This window comes from Kryptolebias marmoratus, linkage group LG17 (genome assembly GCF_001649575.2).
Source record: "Kryptolebias marmoratus isolate JLee-2015 linkage group LG17, ASM164957v2, whole genome shotgun sequence".
Classification (NCBI taxonomy): domain Eukaryota; kingdom Metazoa; phylum Chordata; class Actinopteri; order Cyprinodontiformes; family Rivulidae; genus Kryptolebias; species Kryptolebias marmoratus.
In genome coordinates this window covers 15,734,324-15,752,922 of record NC_051446.1, presented here as the reverse complement: position 1 = coordinate 15,752,922, position 18,599 = coordinate 15,734,324, and the positions used below count along the sequence as shown (strand labels likewise).

Below are 18,599 nucleotides of genomic sequence, written 5' to 3'. Positions count from 1 at the left end.
TTTATTATTTGGCTCCCTGTGGATTCCTTCAGTCTTTGCTGCTCATTAAGTTTGTGTTTAATGTACATTTTTGTATTTTCCACTTATTTTAACCACTTTATTCATTTTGAGACATTGGCCTTGTGGCGGCCCCCTCAGCCACGTTCTGTCTCGTCTTTTCATCAGTTTTGGGGGGACATCCAGCTCTCAGTAATGTGTAACTTCTTTATATCCACTGTATCGTTCTGACTTTCAGTAAAATCTGTATTTTTGAGCATTATCTTTACTCAGTCCATAGCTATGTATGATTTAGTGAGCTCCCCCTCTTTTATATCTCTCCTGTGGGTGTTTCATGTACTATAAGTGACCAGTTATTCACTTTATGGTGTGTGTACTTTAGCTGTGTCTCCCAACAAGCAGGAAGGAGGATCTGGATGCCAGAAACAATCTTACAGGAGAGGAAGTCAGAGGAGGGACTCCTGACAACAGAACGTATATTAGACCCTCCTAATCAGGGTGAGCATCCCATTTCAAACCACCTCCTTCGGCCTTCTCGTTCTCCTCCCAGGTCCAACATGGCCGGGCGACTCGTCCTTCAGAGCGTGGTGATGCTTTGCTTGGTGCTGGCAGCAAACGCAGGAGGTGAGTGAAGTCCTCAGGTGAAGGTTGGGCCTATAAGCAGAAATTAGACTGACATTTTCTCAGTGAGGTTTTTTTTTTTGGGGGGGGGGGTCATGATGCTCCTCTGAGGTTTGTTTTCAGGGATGTTTGTCCTTGACTAAACCTCAGTTTGTACTTCTTCATTTTGTTGGCGTTCTTTTTAATGAAATTTCCCCCCTTTTTTCTCTGTTTGTGTTCAAAAACTTCTATTTTATCTTGACCAGTTCACAGAACTCGTTTCCAAAATGCTTCAGACTCGTTTAGACGTTCAGACTTTTGGTGATGAAGCAGGCATTTTACTTTCTGATGACTTTCATGTAATAAGTTCAGACATGTTCTTTTGTTAATGTCCTAACTTGTAAGAAAACACTTTATCCATTTATACCATGTACCTGCTTTGTGTTACATTTCCTTATAAAGCTCTGTAGCTTTATAAGTAGAGTTTGAGCTTCAGAAAAAAGAGAATTGAATCACCTGGGAAGTTTAAAGCTTTCAGAAGTGAACTTGTTTAATCTTAAAACTGATCAAAATGATGCACTGATTTCACTTAAACTGTTAGTATTTCATCTTGCAGCTTATATTCTGTTTCTTTATTTTATTGTCTGGTTTTAGTTCCTGGAGAGGCTCCAGCTGAACAGATTATAGTCTGAGGGTGAAATGTGTTCACTACATGTCTGCGGTTTGCTGTAGAGAAGCAGTGAAACCCTCAGCTTGAGTTATGAGCTGATGTCCAGCCAAAGATGTGGTGGAGGGACAACTCTCGCTTAAAAAACAGCTTTAGAGTTGGAAAGAAATGCATTCAGTTTGGCTATTTTTATTTCCTGCTTCCCTTTTTAAAATCTGTCCCACTATTCTTAACAGAAAATATCAGAAAATGAAAGAATTAGATTTCATGGTAATGACTTATACTGCTTTTTTGTGATGAGCTTATATTTTATTCACAATGTGATGTAACAAATATATCAAGCGTTTGAACTAAGAAAATGTCAAACAGGTCAAAAAAAGAACAGGTTTAAAAAACGTTTTAGTGGCTGAATCTCTCAGAAGTAAAGATGGGCAGAGGTTCAGCAGTCTTTGAAAAAGTGTTTAAAAATGGTGGAACAATTTCAGAATAATTTTAATGAATTAAAATATGGGTTTATAAAATTAGAAAATCATTGCATTCAGTTTTATTTACGTACATTTTACACAACGGCCCAACTTTCTCAGGGTTGTAGATTGTTGTCCTGTCTGCCTGCTGTGGCTTCAAAGTGTTTTCTGGTCCCTGAAAAATAAATATACTTCCTAGATAACGAGTCTAAGCCACTCTCCAATCATGCTGCATTAGGTTTGAATTCATGATGCAGTTTGAGGAAAACTCGTACGATAAAAGACACTCTTTTTTTAAGTAATCTGCACCATCTTTAATGAACTCGTTCTCCGAGGCTCGGTGCTGCCTGCAGTCGGTCTTGTTCAGCCTGACGGGCTTTTCCAAACCACTGGAGGAATGAGACAAATGTCTTTCAGGTGTTCAGATTCGCCTGTCGAATTTCAAACAGTCGTGTTAAACTGAAGGCCCGGCGACACCAGCTGTAGACCTCAGAGCGGGTGTTTGTGATTATGTGAAGAAACTATATATTTTACCTCCTGGGCTCAGTTTGTGAAATCAAAGGCAGTTTAACTTCGGTGGCAGCAGGAGTCTAAATCTGACATCCCTCTGTGAGAAGAGGAGGTTTTTACTGGTTAAACACAGTCCCTCTATTGACCTCTGTTGAGTCTGACCAGTCAAAGTTATAACCAGGTGACTGCATTTAATTAGTACGATTTGTAGCTTAAAATTTGGGCTTGAACTGGACTTAGTTTCCTTTTCTTGCTTCATTAAATGAAGGCTCTTTGTAAGTTTTTTTTTTTCTATCATTAGCTGTAATGAATCATTAAATAGCAAAGCAGAAAGAATACACTCCATTAATAACTAAAGAAAACTCAGCATCAACATGTAGTACGATAAGAGATGTGAGCAGCTTCAGGTTTGATCATCACAGAAAATAAAAATGTTCATTTTAGCAGGTGAATGAGTAACGGTGCAGAGAAAGACACTCCTATCGTCAATAAATCACCTTAATCTTCTTTGTTCCGGTTCGAACAAACGGTAAAATTACAGGCCAAGCATTTCTTCATTCTTCATTATAATCCATGCAGTGGTTCATGAGATATTTTGCTAACGCTACAAAACAAAAACATCGCCCTTTGCCTTTGGTTTTATGCTGCTGCACTGAGATAAGATGGAAAATAACCCAACGAGATGTTTATTTTCTTCATACGTGGGTTAAATAATTGAGCATTTTAAAATAAAATGTGCCATAGATTGCAGAATCATGTTTGTGACTTTTGTATAAATTAGCAGTTATCTGTTTCGGTTTGTTGGGGATGGATTGATGCTGCTGAGCTACACATTTATTTGTGCTTGTTGTGTTTAAGGTTACAGCGCAGCATATGGAGTATCCACCGAGCACAGACCACAGCCTAACGGTACCGTGGATCTTTTGCTGTCTGTGTCCTCGATAGTTTCTGCTTGTGTAGATTTATTCAACAGTTTGTTTTTTTTTTACGATTTCTGATCTGTTAGGAATTGGGCCTCAGAATGGTGGAGGTGTGGGAGCGCTGCTGATGCCATCAAAAGGTAAAATAACAACTAGTTTTACTACATTTGTGAACTAATGTACAAAAATCTTAAAATGTTTTGTTTTAAAATAAGGTGTTGGTTGGACAGCGGGACAGCAGAATGGATATGCTGGGTATCTTACAAAAGGAAGAGGTCAGTAATTACAGGGGAAAAAAACATGCAAAGCAGCTTAAATTAACTTGTGACTGTATGTTTACTGATGACAGCAGTAGGTGAAGTCTTAGGAAGAAACAAAGCAAAGTCCTGACTTTATAATGTTGTGTTTAGGTTATGGAGCAGCTACAAGTACGAGCAAAGGAGTGGGAATAAAAGGTGAGCCGTACCTGTAATAATGAGGTAAAACAGAAACAGGTATGCTCTTGTAACCAAAACCTATAAGTGAGGGAGTGTTTTTGAGTGTCATCATGGGCAGGATAATCAAAAGTTTATCCCAGAGATGGCAGCAAAAACATACGTTGCAGATTTCTTGTCTTTAAATGTTTTAAGATGACATTATTTACTGTTGGAGCCTCCATACATATCCACAATAAACAAAAAGCATTAAACTTATTGTGTTTGGAGCTTCAGAAACGTCACAATGAGGATCAAAAACTGTTCATTCAGCAACATATAGAAATAAATGGAGATAAAAGTTGGTAGCTGAGCAGACATACAACAAAGTAGATATTGTTCACTGACAGTATCAGTTTTTGCCATGTCTAATGGTAAATAAAGGATTCTGAGTGCTTTTTTTCCAGCTTTGTCTTCAAAGAGGAAATGATCAAACTTTCTAATCAACTCATAAAATAGAATATTTTTCTTTCTTTACAGGCTATGGAGTTAAAGCCGGCCCAACAAATAGGCGAAAGATAAATGGTATGACACCTTTTTATTAAACAGTGAAGATCAAATTTTAATTCCTGTTTTGTTGTTATTACAGACTTTGGTGCTCAGGCCGGTGGTTATGGTGGACTAAGAACTAAAGGTAATGATATTTTATTTGTTTAGTGAAAGTATAGTCAGGTTTTTAAACGAGGCATAACTTCTGTTTACGTACAACCAAATATGTTTGTGAAATGCAAAAAAAGATCCAAACGGTGGATTTGAAACTTTTTAAAATCTAAAATTACACATAAATTGATAACTAGAAAGAGTAAAATCTTAGTGCTGAAATGTTAAAGTTTAACAAGAAGAAAAGCTGAAACAATCAGAACACGGCTAAACTGAGCAGAACAGGAGCAAAATTGTAGCTACGAGGTAAAACTAGCAAGACAGTAGCTAAAAGTAGCAAAAATGTAGCTAAAACCAGTAAAACATTAGCTAAACTAGCTAAAAACTAAAATTAGTTAAACAGGAGTTGATAGCTAAAACTAGCAATATAATAGCTAAAGGCTAAAAGTATTAAAACTTTAGCTAAAGCTTAAATGTACAGTTGTTTAAAAACTAAATGTTGCAACAAAAAGCTAAACGAAGAAAAGAGGATAAAAATAGAGCCAATACGCTGAAGCAGATTTTAAAAAGAACATTTTGAAGGAATTGAAGAGATCTGTGTTTTTATGAGGATTTCCTTTTGTGAACAAAGTTAAAATTCAACAAAAACCCAAAATCAGAGCACTCTATTTCTGATGGAGCTGAACGTTTTGATATGAAGGGTTAAAATGGTATGAAGTATGAAAACTTCAGCCTCCACTCAAAACCTATCTTTCAGTAAAATCACTTAAGAGATAAAAATAATCTCAAAGGAAACTCTGAACTGTTTGCAGCTGAAAACTATGAAGGAAAACTTGGAAAACACTGTTCTTACAGTAAACAGATAAATATAATTAACCATCCAACCCAGTGGATTGTTATAATTCAAAATGAGCCTTTTTTATTATAAATCTAAATAAAGCATAAATTACTCAGTTATAAGCATTTATTTATAACTTTATTGTTCAAACTGTTTAAAAAAAAGCCTTTATTTTATAATGCATAATGCTTTTATTGTGTTTCTAATTTAGGACAAAATGCAGCTGTTTTTCCCAACGGAAATGGAGCCAGATTCAACGGTAGAGGCAGTAAACTGATTACTTTTAGCCAGTTTCACTGTGTGTGTGTGTAATAAGAAATAATGAAACTTTATTTTAAACTCCTTTCACGTAATCAATCAGTAATTTTTCCTGCAGGATATGGAGTTGTAGCTGGCCAAACAAATGAACAACAAATGAAAGGTGATATTTTTGATTTCTGTTCAAACTGTCTCACAAACACACTCTTAAAATCAACAAAATGTTATAAATGAAAGTGTTATTCTTATTTTAGGTTACGGAGCTCCAGCTGCTGGATATGGTGGACAAGTGAATAAAGGTAACAAGATTTTAGATAAGATGATACAAAGATTTAGACGAAGGGCAGAATTAAGAGCCATGAAAAATTAAAAAGGTTATATTATAGCTGGTTTTAAGTAGAGTTAAGTGGAGTTAAAAGCATTGATGTAGTAAACACTAACTCACTAATACTTCAGTTGGATGTTAATACATCTAGCTGGTTGTTTAAATGAGTCAGGTTATAGTAATGTTTCCACTAACCTTTGGTTTCTGTTTGCATTAAAAAAGAAATAAATCCTGCAGTTTGACTTGACAGAAATGGAGCTCAGTGTAAACATAATGGTCCTTTAAAATAGGAAAACATTTGTTTTTGCTGCAGGATATGGTGTTAAAGCTGGTCTAACAAATGGACAGCAGACAAGAGGTGGTGCATCACATGACTGACAAAACACACGTGCATGCGTGCACGCACACACACTGAAAACAGTCTTTAATTCAAGTTTTGTTCTTGTTGCAGGTTATGGTGTTCAGGCTGGAGGATATGGTGGGCTAACCAAAGGAAACGGTATTTTAGACCAAGTTTAAAACATTTCCAGCATCCAAATAGGAGATGTTTCAGACCAAGTGGAAACTCAGACTGATCTGAGGTCTGTTGTTACAGGTTACGGTGCTCAGGCTGGTGGACACGGAGGACAGAGAACTAAAGGCAACGGTACTCTGTCTGATTTTATCACACAACCACATAAATAAAACACTGTTTAATTAAATAAAAGTACAGATTCACCCTATATGTTAATGATACATACAGTAAAAAGATAACCAAACTTCATAACTGAATCACTGACCTGTTATACCAACGGTTCCCAAAGTTAGGGTCAGGGCCCCACTGTGGGTCATGAAACACCAAGTGGGGGTCCTAAGATAATCTCTACATATTAAAATACATTTTAAAAGAAATGAAAACAGGTTTTGGGCATAGTTCTAATATAGCTGAAAGGTATTGTGGTTGTTAAGATTGTTTATCTTTCCTCCCTTGTTAAAACTGTTCTTATTAGTAAAGATTGTAAATTTAATCAGAAAATAAATGGAGCTTTTGGCAGCATTATTTTTAAAATCCAATCAAAAAGGTTTGGATCCCACTGCCTTACATTTATCTGTTTTTATCTAAAGTGGTCGTTTAGTTTGCTTCTTATCCTGCTTTTTTAGTTTATTTAGTCATGATTGCTATTTTTTTAGGATATGGAGTTATATCCGGCCCAACAAGCGGACAGCAAACGAAAGGTGTTACAACACATTTTTTTTTATCAAACTCTCACAATGAAGGTCATGTTTTAAACCAACTTTTGTTCTTGCTGCAGGTTACGGGGCTCAGGCCGGAGGATACGGAGGACAACGAGGTAAAGGCAATGATATTTTAGATGTGATGATGTTCTAAATCAGGTCTAAGGTTGAGTTTAAAATGCACACTGTCATAAAACATTTTATCAGGATTTTAAACAGGTCTGAAAAGCTTTACTTCTGTTTTTGTCATTTATTGGTCTATAAAAATTGAATTGTGGCTCTGACTGCCTTCATTTAAAATCCAAATGTCAAAATACTTTTGAAACAGACATAACTTTTACATTTTATTGTGACTGTTTAAGTAAAATAAGAAAAACGGTTTACGCTCTTTGTCTGGACTCTTTCTTTGCAAAGGACCAAGAGTAAAAATGGTCAATTTAAGAAACTCTAATGTTGTCTGAATTTGTAGGTAATTCAGCTGCTGCACAAAACTCATATGGAACTAAAGGTAAAAATATTTTTTAATAGATTTGTTATTAAAAAGGTGTTTATGAAGAAACATTGTTGCATTTGGTGGGTTTTGAAAAGACTCTTCAACACAGTAAATAACACGGTTCTATTTCTGTTTCTGTGATATGAAAATGGGGCTTGATCTTCTGAAAATGGGACAAAATGTTGGCAAAAATAATCTTAATCTTTAGAGTTAAAAGATAAATTTAAACCGTTAATTATAACAATCATTCTTCATGTCAAGGAGTGGTAGCAGGTCCATCCGGTGGCCATGGAGCACGAGCAAATGGTGAGAAAATCTAACAGAGGGACACTTTAAACACCCTTTCTTTGTCTTTTTGTTTGTGGTTTACCTTAAACACGTGTTTTGATCCAACAGGTCAGGGAGGAGATGGGAGGAAACCCATGAAGGGATATGGTCGACCACTTTCCGGGATGGGTAACTTCAGCTTTCTTGTTTGGAAAATCAGATCTCATGATGATTTAGGTTTACATCTGTCTGTACGACTTAATGCCCAGGGAGGCTTATGGGACCCTTCAGAGGTTTGGGAGAACCTCAGTCCGCCAGGAGTCAAGAGAAAGGTGAGTGGAGGTCATGGGTCAAGCTGAAACCACACATTCATACACCTGTAACACCATCTGTTTACTTTTTCAACGTATGGTAGTACTGGTAACCACACACCTGTGGGCCTCCCTGCCATGACTGCAGACGGAAACAAACAAGCTTCAAACAGTCGCTGTGAGAAAACTATAAGTCAGATCTGATACATTCTTGAACCGTGAGCAGCAGAAGACTCTTATGGTCACACATGTGATTTTGTATGTCTTCAGTGTTTTCTGTAGAAGGTATGACAAGTTAAAAAAGATCCCTCACTTCCAAGAAAATATTTTGAGCTTAAATCTAACAGAAATCTGAAAGCTTGGGTGTGCGCTCTCTGTATTCTGGGGGGGATTTGACCAAAAACTGTAAGTCCTACAACAGTGAGAGACACACTGGGTAAAAGAAGATAAAAAGGCCTGCGTTTTGATGTATAATTTATATATCTGACAAAAATACTGTGGGACTAAGATGAGTTTGCAACATTTTTCAGACATTTCAAAAGTTAGTGTGTGACATTGTCAACTGCAAAATCTGTCAAAACCATAAAAACTTCAACTGTGATTGTGTAAAAATCATAAAAGATATCAAAATGCCAGTTAAGCCATGTGAAGTCCAACTTTCTGTGATTTGTTTAAACTTTGAATGATGTTTTTACAGTAAAGTCTGCCTGAGCTGCAGAGCTCCAAGGAAACCCCATTGACTGCCATTTTCTTTTCTGTGAATTTTGTCCACGTTTGGTATCCCTACCAAGTCACAGCACACTAAAAAATGAAATGCTCATAAAGGTGCTTTAATGCTTATGAGTTTACTAATCATGTTTATAAAACATAAACATGATTAGTTTATTTGTGCGTGAAATGTGTTTTCAGGCTACAGAGGAGGTTATGGAGCTGCTGGTTTGGGTCTGGGTTCTCGTCTTGGACATGTGGGAATGAAGGGACCAGTTCAAGGTATGATGAGCCTTACTACTGAGGGGAAATCATTTTTCTCTAAACCTTTTTATATTTCCCAAGACACGTGTTTTACTTTGAGGCTCAACCTGATGATGGTAATATTTTAGGTTATGGAGCTGCAGCTGGTGTTTCCAATGGACAGGGCGTGAGGGCTAACGGTAAATAGAATACGTCCACAAAACTTTAAATAAAAAGATCAAATCTAAAATCGCTGTCCTGTGAAAGGTTACTCTGGAGTCCGAACACCCAATGGGAATGGAGCTGTGCAAACAGGTGAGTTGTTATTTTTGTCTATTTTAAAGGTTTTAGAGTGAACGACTTTAATTCTTGCTGTCTGTGAAACGGTTCAGGTTATGGAAATCCAAGAGTTGGAGCTGCTAAAGCTGCTAAACCAGGTAACTGTTCAGTTCAGGAACATGAACATGAGCACATGATGTCAGAGCCATACCTGTTCTGAAAAATAACCAGTTATTTCTAAACATTTGACACGTCTCACTTAATATTTAATGGTAAATTCTACTTCTGATCATTGCTGTCAGGCAGTTTGTTAAATCAGTCACTCTTGTTTTTGTAGGATTTACTAATCATCCAAATGGTTATGGAGCCAAACCTAACGGTATTTCTTTTTTTACTTTTTAGGATTTGAAACACCTTATTGTTTTTAAATTTGTAAACTTGCAACATAGCTTTCTTTCTTGAATATATTACAGGATATGAAGCTTTTAAAGGCAGTGCTGTGAGATCCGAGTCAGGTAATACTTATAAAACAAAGCAAAGAAACAAAAAAAGATTAATACCATGTAACAAACTGTAAAACAGCTCAGTGTGATGATGTATTTGATCCCAAGGTTATTTAAATGGAGCTGCTCCAAATGGTTATGGATCCAAACCCAAAGGTAACTCATCATGTTTCTCACCTGTTTGTTTTTATAAATGTTCCTAGTTTTGTTATAAATTAATATGTTTAAAGGTTATGGAGCTGCTGCTGCTGTAGCTGTTAAAGGATATGGGCCCAAAACTAACGGTAACACATGGCTTGGAAAAGGAATATGTGGCTGATCTGAACACAGTTTTAAACACACATCAAAATAAAAACAAACAGACAGTTGTTGTACAATAGCAGGCCAATAAAGTACGTACGTCTGTGTGTGTGTGTGTGTGTGTGTATGTATGTATGTATATATATATATATATATATATATATATATATACACACACACACACCTTTTGATTCAGTGAATCGTCCTTTTAATTTGTAAAAATGTTGAATATTTGAAACAAAGTTTTGACTTTTTGCATTTTTACAATTGCCACCCTTGCTTCTTGTTTTCTCCCAAGGCCACAGAGTTGGAAACGGAGCTGCTCTGGGAGGATATGGAGGTCAACCTAATGGTAAACGTTTACCATCAAACAACAAGCTTATCTTTGAAATTCAGCTGAAATGGATCTCCGTGGTGAAACGGTGAATTCTGTGTTTTTGTTATGACCTCTTTAAACCAATGTTTTTGCAGGATACGGACTGAGCAGTGGCTCAAAACCTCAGATGACTAAAGGAGTTGGAGCTCTGTCCTCGAGCGAAGGTGCTGAAACTGTACTCTGTTAATAACTCGTTAAAGCTTCTTATTTAGGGTTTATTTTATCTAAAGTGAACCGTCCTGAGATACTTAATCAATCAAGTGGTGTAGATGCTTATCTACACCACTTAAAAATCCTTAAACAGGCTTTAAAATGTTTTCCACAGACAGCAGTTGTTTGTTTGTTTCCTGATCTTTTGCTGCTTGTTTGATTTCCAGGTTATGGGATGGGAAATGGGAAGGGTCAAGCTGTGAGAGGAGCCGATTTATCTGACGAGAAAAGCCTCAAAGGTGGAGTTTTCTCTCCTCGGCATCCGGATGTTCCTCAACAAGCGCTCACTCAGGGGGGCGTGCTGAGCGCCCCGGCGAACAGAGACCCCTTCATGGTGACCGAAGAGAAATACCAGAAGCTGCTCGCCCCTCAGGACAAAAGCTACAAACAGAAACCTCTGCTCCTCGAAGCCACTCCAGAAGCAGCTCCTGCTCTCCCTGATCCACACATGGCTCTCCAGAACAGTCCGGCACCAGAACCGGTCCTTCCTCAAGGCAAGTAGGGGCTTCGCTTTGAGTCAGAACTGCTTCAACTGATTCTACGGTGGCCCTGAAGTGCAAACCACATAAACAAATCACTAAATACAACTACTTATCTTATTCAGAAATCAAATTATTTGCCTCTAGGAAAAAAAAAACTGTAAAGTTCTTTCTTGGGTCAGATTTTCTTTTTTCCATATCAAGGCCTAATCACTGATCTTACCCTCTGTCACTACTTTGTACTGTGAAAGTACAGAGAATTATACTTTTTATTTACTGACAAGTTAAACAGTTTATATTAATAATGAAAGGCCTAGCATTCTTTGAAGGAACACATGCCACTGAGTGTTGAATTAAAATGAGCTCATGGTGAGAAATGACTTTGTTAAAGGTTTGTACAAAGATCTTGCAGTATCTGTTAGCATTCAGAGTGAGTGTTGGGGATGACTCTCAGCTACCACCACATCAAACTTTAGCTCAATATGTGTCAAACTGACTGAGTTGGAGCCATTTTTGTTGGCTGAGGTTTAGCTGTGGCAGCCATCTTGACTTGGCTTGACTCCAGAGGTTAATCAGTTGTAAGGGTACAGTTTAGTTAATTTCCTGGCATCAACAAGTTAAAGTAAACAGACTTTATCCACCTTATTCCTGGCCTGTAGAGCTGATTCTGGGACCTACTTCTGGTCTGTTAGCAGATGTAGGTCCCATTATTCATCCAAGGCATCAGGGTGGATTAATGAGTAAAATTAATTATTATTCTGTGATGAAGTATTAACTGTTCATCATTTATCAGTCAGGTTCGGTGCAACGTGACTGTAGGAGGCTTCTACAGTAATTTGGAGCTTGAATTCAGGGATGGAGATATTTTCAAGAAGGTTAGAGAAACATTTTAACAGTGAATGAAATGTGTGGCCTCCAGGTTTTGTGACTGGAAGTGTTGTTCCTGAGCAAAACGCTGCAGAGGCAGATGTTTTGGGGGTTGACGGGGCTGCTGAGGGGAACGCTGGGGACCCTGAGAGCACCGAACCCACGAAACCCAAAGGTGTTCCTGAGACAGCTGCAGATAAGAGCACAGAGAACCTCCCTCCTGAAGAAACACTGAGTCAGGCTGCAGCAGAGGGAGGAAACGCCGAGAGTCAGCCTGAGGCCGGACCCGACGGGCCCGGGCTCAGAGGCCCCGCTGCTGGGGAGGCCGGGGCAGCTGGTAAACTAAACCTAGGTTGAGTGTGTTAGAGTCGGCCTGCATGTGTCCGAGCCTGCATTTAACATTGGTTTACAGGATTTAAGAAGCACGACTTCAGCCTAACTTGCCTGTAGTAGTTTCGATCAGAGTTTGAGATGACCTGTGCAGATACAGAACTGCCACGTAACGATTTACAGCAGGTTTTTTTTTCTGAATGTTTACTGTGATTACAGGTCTGTTTCTTTGCTGCATGGTGTTGAATCCTTTACCCAGCAGGGTCAATGAAATAATAAACTCTCCCCATTTAAAAGAGCTGATTTAAAAGGACATCTCCTCATCTTTTCAATTCTAATCCTAACGTGTTTTTGGTTATTATTGACTGCATTTAGTGCATGAGAGGAAATGCAAGTTTAACCCACTGATTCAAGAGGATCCTTGTGAACAAAAAACACCTACAATAATAGAGGAAGTGTGAATTATTAATATTTTTCTCTGCCAGGCTCTAACTTCTGTCTTCTTCTCAGAAGGAGGACTTTCAGTCTCCAAGAGCCAAGGAGGGAAACAAGCTAAACCTGGTAAACATTTATCCTATTTCTTCTCACTCAGACCTTTTGAGGCATGTAGCATCATATTTACCTCACAGGTTTACAGTATTTTAGTTTATCTACCCAGATCTAACATCATTCTTATAATTTGTGCTACAAAAAACACATAAACCAGCTTTATATTCTTTGTACTTTGCTTCTAAGGAGTCAGACTTTCTTGAAATATTTTAAACTTGCTTTGATCAGTAAATTTTCAATCTTTCTGAAAGACCTTCAGTCAGTGTTTTTCTTTAGACTTTGGTCAGTATTTGTACCCAAGCATGACATCATGTGTTTTTTTTTTTGTTTCTTTTAATTAATTTAGTTGAGGAAGAAAGAGATGTTGAAAAGATGTTTTTTTCCCTGAAATATCACAAAAAAGCAAAGCTTCACAGTATCTTTACGAACACTGTGAATGTGCTGCTTTATTTCAGGTTAAAATGCAGCTTCTGACACAAAGTTAGAAGGTATCTGAACAGCAGTAAATTAGTTTTGTTTGTAGTGTTTAAAACAAATGAAATTATTTAGTGGCACAAAGGATGGTGCTTTAAAATAAAAGGGTTCTGAACATAATGATGAATCTGCTTTAATCTTATTAGAATAAGTGTTTGTAAGTCAGATTTATAAAGGAAGCATTTTGCTGAAGCTGAGGAAACTTTCTGCAGGATTAGAGGTTGGATCATTACAGAAATTTAAGACTTTTCAGCATAATTTTGAAGGAAATGGGGCATATTAAATGGAGCTAAAACAAATAAACTGGGTAAAAAAGAAGTAAATTAAAAACCAAAACTATAATTTTGTTTAATCATTGAACACTTTAGAATAAATTACCATCACCTGTGGTTTGAATTTCACTGAATTCTAACTTGAAATAGAAAATATATATTTGTTAACATGTCTGAGGTTATGAGGTTTTCTAATAAAGATTTTTTTATTTAAAGGTTACTTTGCAGGAGGCCACAATGGATATGGAGCAGGTAATACTGTCAAAGGTGGTTTCTTACATATTTCTTTCTCTTATTTCCAGTAAAACATGAGCACAGTTTCTGCTTTACAAAGTGGGTTTGTGTTGCAGGATTTATGGGTCCTTATGGTGGAGAAATGATACAACCTGGTGAGTGACTTCAGCTCAAACCAAATCTAAATTAAAGAGCGTGAGCTGCATCTCGTTAACTCGGCTGTTTGTGCTCAGGTTACGGACGAGGCGTCTACCTCCGGCATGGAAATGGAGATTTATTCAGAGGTTCAGTTTCAGCTTGTTTATTTTTCTCAGATATGAAATGGTTTCATTAAAAGATGCTTCATTTAGAAACTAAAATCTCTTTTCCAGAAGGCTTTACCTTTTTTTTTTTTTTTTTTTTTTTTAAGGAAATGTGGGTAATGCCGAAGGTTGACTGAGTTTTAACTTCTCATTAAATGATAAAATGGTTGAGTTGATACAGTTCAGGTCGTGTCTGCTTTTCTAACTTCTTATCGAGAAAGTTATGCTTTTCTTTATTTTTTTACAGGGTCTGTAAGCAGCTATGGTGTGGGTGGACAGTCTGACCACACAGGTGAGATAATAAAGAAATATAATCCTTCAGTTTTCTGTGAAATCCAGGAAGCCTCAACATTTCTCCTTCCTTTCAGCTCTTGGCGCGCCTCCTGCTGATGGTCTGCCCGGTAAGAACTGAGTGGTGATGAAAGTCAGCATCAGGATGAGGTTTTTATTAGAATAAAATGAAACTGTGGTTCTGCAGGTGGCACCAAACCGCTTCCCTTCAGCGGAGCCTCGACTGGATTTGATGGTGAGACGTGACTAAAACAAACCTGATCCAAAGACAAGCACCCTGTAGAATTTGATCTGAATCAAACTTTTTCAGTAAAATAGCAGAAAGCTGCTTCTTTGCACAATGTTACATGTTTATAAATGTCTTATTGGAGCTTTAAATGGCCTTTTTTATCCTGCCTGGGGCAAAAGGTGCAAAGTGAACAGAAATAAGTTAAATGTCTTTTACACAAATGTAGGAATGACTCAACTAGGACTTCAGAGGTTTACTTTTAACATCAGAAAGTTGTTGAATTGAGTCCTGTAAAACTAAAACACAGTAATTTTATTTTTAATGTTACAGGAAGACGAGGGCTGCCTTTTGGAGGACAGACACCTAGGATGAGCAGCGAGAAATTAAACACAAAGTTCGGTGAGTTTCAGCTGAAAAAGGAAACGAGAAACAAGAAGTGTTTCCAGCTCGAACTCTGAGTGGCTGCTGATGACAGGATTAACATTAAAAAAGACAGAACAGAAGCTAAAACCAGCAGAAGATCACATAATAAAACCGTGGATAAAAGCTAAAATAACCAAAACTGTGGCTAAGAGCTAAAATAAAAAAGGTGTAGCTAAAAGATAATAAGCTGTAGCAAAAACCTAAAAGTACAAAAACTATAACCCTGAAAACCAAAGTGTTAATGATGAATCAGTGATCTTATATGAATCCTAAACTTAAAATAAAACTCATTCCTGGTTTTTGTTCAACCCGTTTTGCTGCTTCAGGTGTCGGAGGGCTGCAGTTTGGTGAACAAGCCGTCAGTCCAGGCGTCAACGGTGCAAGAAGGTTTGGTAGGTTTGTTTCGGCTGCATGGCTGCATGTTTCATGTGTGAACAGCATCAGATTTTAACGTCTGAACTGTTTCCTTGTTCCTCCAGGTTACGGAGTTCAACCGTTTGGGCCTGCAGGGGAAGGTAAACCCTCTGGAAAATATGGTACAGACACATTACTAAGCTGTGAATCATCTCCAGCAGCATAAATCAAACTTGTTTTAGATGCTGTTTTGATTTAATTGCAGGGGGTCTCGGTGTCGCAGTGAGAGGGGATCCTGGGGCTGGAATATACGGTAAGTGGGACGCAATAAAAAGCTGTGGTTTCCAAACCTTTTAGTTTTTGACCCACAAAATATTACTGGTGGAGTTGTGTGTGACCCAGCCATTGCTGGTTTATGTACAAATATTACTATTAACCCTAATAAAAACAATGTAGACAGTCTTAACTTCTGTAGTATTAAAAAGAATCAGTTTGTCATTACTGGTTTTATGGTTTGTAACATGAGAAAAATCTGTTAATCACAAACATTTTTAAACTTGATTTGATTTCTGGAGATTATCTGAGGACCCCCACTTGGTGTTTTCATGACCCACAGGGGGTCCCGACCTGAGTTTTGGGAACTGCTGCTTTATAAAAGACAAAAGAAGTCCATAACTGAGAAATGACAGTGAATAAAGAGCTCAAAGAGGCTTTTATTATGAAGGGTTTGGATCATATATCATTTTCTCTCAGGATATGGAGGCTTCCCCAATGGTGGGCAACATCTCAGTCTTGGCAGTAACGGAAATAAGCTGCAAAAATACGGTCAGAAATAAGTTCAGTTAGAATTAAAGTACAACTAAAATCTCCGTCACAATGCTGTATGTCCTCGTTTCTTTTCTTTCTTCGCAGGTTATGGAAAGTATCCTCATGAAGCTCAGCCAGCTGGACTCACTCCTGAGGCCGAATCTGCAGGCCAATACAGTAAAATTTAACTATTTAAAATACATAAAATCAGTACTAAAATCAGGGAGAAGAGTAGAAAGCCTCTATAGATGAATCATGCATATTAAAAATATTTATATTTTACATTTTATTCAGGTCTGACTGGATCACTGTATCAGCCTGAGCCTGTCGGCCTTCAACACAGCAGGAAACCAACAGGAAAATACGGTGAGACTGGTTAAAACTAACTTAGTTTTCAGCTGTTATTTACTTGTGTGTTACTTATTTGTTTGCTTTTTGTTGCCTATTTAAGGTAGTGCACCGGTTCCTTATGGGCCACAAACTCATGGTTTTGGAGGAGAAGCAAAACCTTGGAAATACGGTACATAAAGATACTTTTTTCAGCTCTGTTACTCCGTTTGTTCTCATTAAAGAAAGGGGTAATAAATCCTATTATGACAAATCCTTTAACAGATAAACAAGCTTTCCAGCCACAAAGTATTGGATCTGCAGTTGAAGGTAGAAATGATGAATAAATTGTTCTCTTTAGTCTTTAGTACGGACAGAAAACACAAACATATTTGTGTATTTTTGTTTAACAGGCGCAGCGGGGTTCATCTATGAGCCTCGGCCCCTTGAGCCCAATTCAGCTGGAAAATCCTACGGTTTGTCAGACTTTTTCTCTGTCTGCTTTAAACAGAAGCCAACTTTTATGTCTTAGTTAGTTTTTTCCTCTAACCCTCAGTGAAGGGAGAGGTGCCGACAGCAGCACTCGCAGGTGAAGGTGACAGGATGTCTGTTAATAGATACGGTAAGTATACCGCCTATATCTGCTGACTTCTAGCTGTTTTACTTCACTGTTCCTTAAGTTAAATATTAATTTGTGACTTGTGTTTTAAGAAAATGTAGGCTACATAAACGGACAAGTGCAGCCAAACGGTAACATTACTTTAAAAGCATAATGAAATCATTAAAATTCAGTTTTCCTACATGTTTGCTCACAGATGGTTCCCTGTCCTTCCTAGTTGTTTCATTTTCTGCAGCTCCCACCTCCGGCCCCACCCTGGCCTTTTCACCTGCCCGGGTCGACTCCCTCACACCTGACGATGTGTCTCGAGAGGACGTGCAGGACTTCACCGACGACGGCGTGGGCAGCCATCTTGAATCTGCTCCTGCCGCAGAAAGGCACTCCGACGATTTAGAGCTGCCGCGCCAGATCCACATCCAGCAGCATCTCAAACTGCATTTTCACCCTCAGGGTAGGTCCAGGAGAGGTGGAGAAGTCCAAGATGGCTTGCTTGAGATCTTACAACAATTTACAACAAATTTTGTTCTCTTTTACGTCACTTGAGCTTTTGGATAAAGGTAAAAGTCTCTTGCTATTGGTCCAGATTACTTTAATAAAGTCCCACAATCATTCAAGAACAAAAATGCTAAAGCTGATTTACAATCCTAATTCCTAAAATTTCATCAACACATTTTTATTCACAATGGAACGTCGTAAACGTACAGAAAATATTAACATGAAACCATTTAAACTGTCAACTTTTTCTGTATTTTTAGGAGGAAAGAAATATGACTTGAATGGCTTCTTTGGGAATGATGACCATCAAGGTGAGAACAAATGAAATCAAAGATATTTCTTTCTTTCAGTCTTTTCCACTGACTGTTCTCGTATTTATCCTTCCTCATAGGTTGACACCCTGCTGACTGAACCAATCTGATCTTTTTATTTTCCACTTTCTTGATGTCTTATTTCCTAGTTGTACATTAAAGTTAGTTTTCTGTTTAATAGGTCTGTCTGTAAGTATGTACATGAAACAATTTAGTATTTTAAGTTCTTTATTTTGAGTATTTTTATGCATCCTCTTCACCTTTTTCTGTGTCCTGCACTTTCAGTTCTCTGTATGAAAAGAAATTGTTGCAGAAAAGTTTGTCTGCTGCAAATGGAAATTATTTTGTACTGAAGCCGTCATTTTTATTGGAAAGACAAAACTTGTTTTCAAACTACTGTAATATTTCAGTCTAGTTTATGAGAAACGAGATTTATTTTCTTCAACTTGATGCAAGAATCTGTTTATTATTGTACAGTATTTGATTAAAACCATCAAATCCTAATAAATGCCACTTTTGTTTACCTTACACATAAAAAATGTGTGTAATGTTAATTCTTGGTGCCCCTAAAGCCGGCGTGAAGAAGACAACCATCATCCTGTTACCTGTTTAATCCCTAAATCATCCTGACTGCAGCACATTAGACCTACATGAGCGATGAGGCTGTTTCAGTTTACAA

At 37.7% G+C, this 18,599-nt stretch overlaps 1 protein-coding gene across 2 annotated transcripts; it reads left to right on the top strand.

The window, feature by feature from the left end:
- The first annotated feature begins 509 nt into the window (after nt 1–509).
- On the top strand, nt 510–18,452 carry cmn (calymmin). 2 transcript variants are annotated; one of them, XM_025011064.2, is made up of 52 exons: nt 510–621; nt 3,097–3,147; nt 3,245–3,298; nt 3,374–3,433; nt 3,569–3,613; nt 4,112–4,156; nt 4,221–4,265; nt 5,281–5,328; nt 5,446–5,490; nt 5,582–5,626; nt 5,966–6,010; nt 6,104–6,151; nt 6,248–6,298; nt 6,823–6,867; nt 6,945–6,983; nt 7,337–7,375; nt 7,622–7,666; nt 7,757–7,816; nt 7,897–7,959; nt 8,848–8,928; nt 9,039–9,089; nt 9,157–9,204; nt 9,282–9,326; nt 9,506–9,547; nt 9,642–9,683; nt 9,780–9,827; nt 9,902–9,955; nt 10,270–10,323; nt 10,443–10,511; nt 10,725–11,051; nt 12,744–12,794; nt 13,745–13,780; nt 13,879–13,917; nt 13,996–14,046; nt 14,312–14,356; nt 14,433–14,465; nt 14,543–14,590; nt 14,915–14,983; nt 15,334–15,399; nt 15,487–15,522; nt 15,627–15,674; nt 16,115–16,186; nt 16,274–16,345; nt 16,463–16,534; nt 16,620–16,688; nt 16,781–16,825; nt 16,909–16,971; nt 17,052–17,117; nt 17,207–17,245; nt 17,332–17,565; nt 17,870–17,920; nt 18,001–18,452. In XM_025011064.2, exons 1-52 carry the CDS (start codon nt 555–557, stop codon nt 18,003–18,005), a joined length of 3,111 nt encoding a protein of 1,036 aa, XP_024866832.2. In that variant the 5' UTR covers nt 510–554; the 3' UTR covers nt 18,006–18,452. The 2 variants fall into 2 exon arrangements, with proteins under 2 accessions (XP_024866832.2, XP_024866836.2); XM_025011068.2 differs by lacking the exon at nt 9,902–9,955 and having other exon boundaries at nt 15,487–15,543.
- The last annotated feature ends 147 nt before the right edge of the window (nt 18,453–18,599 follow it).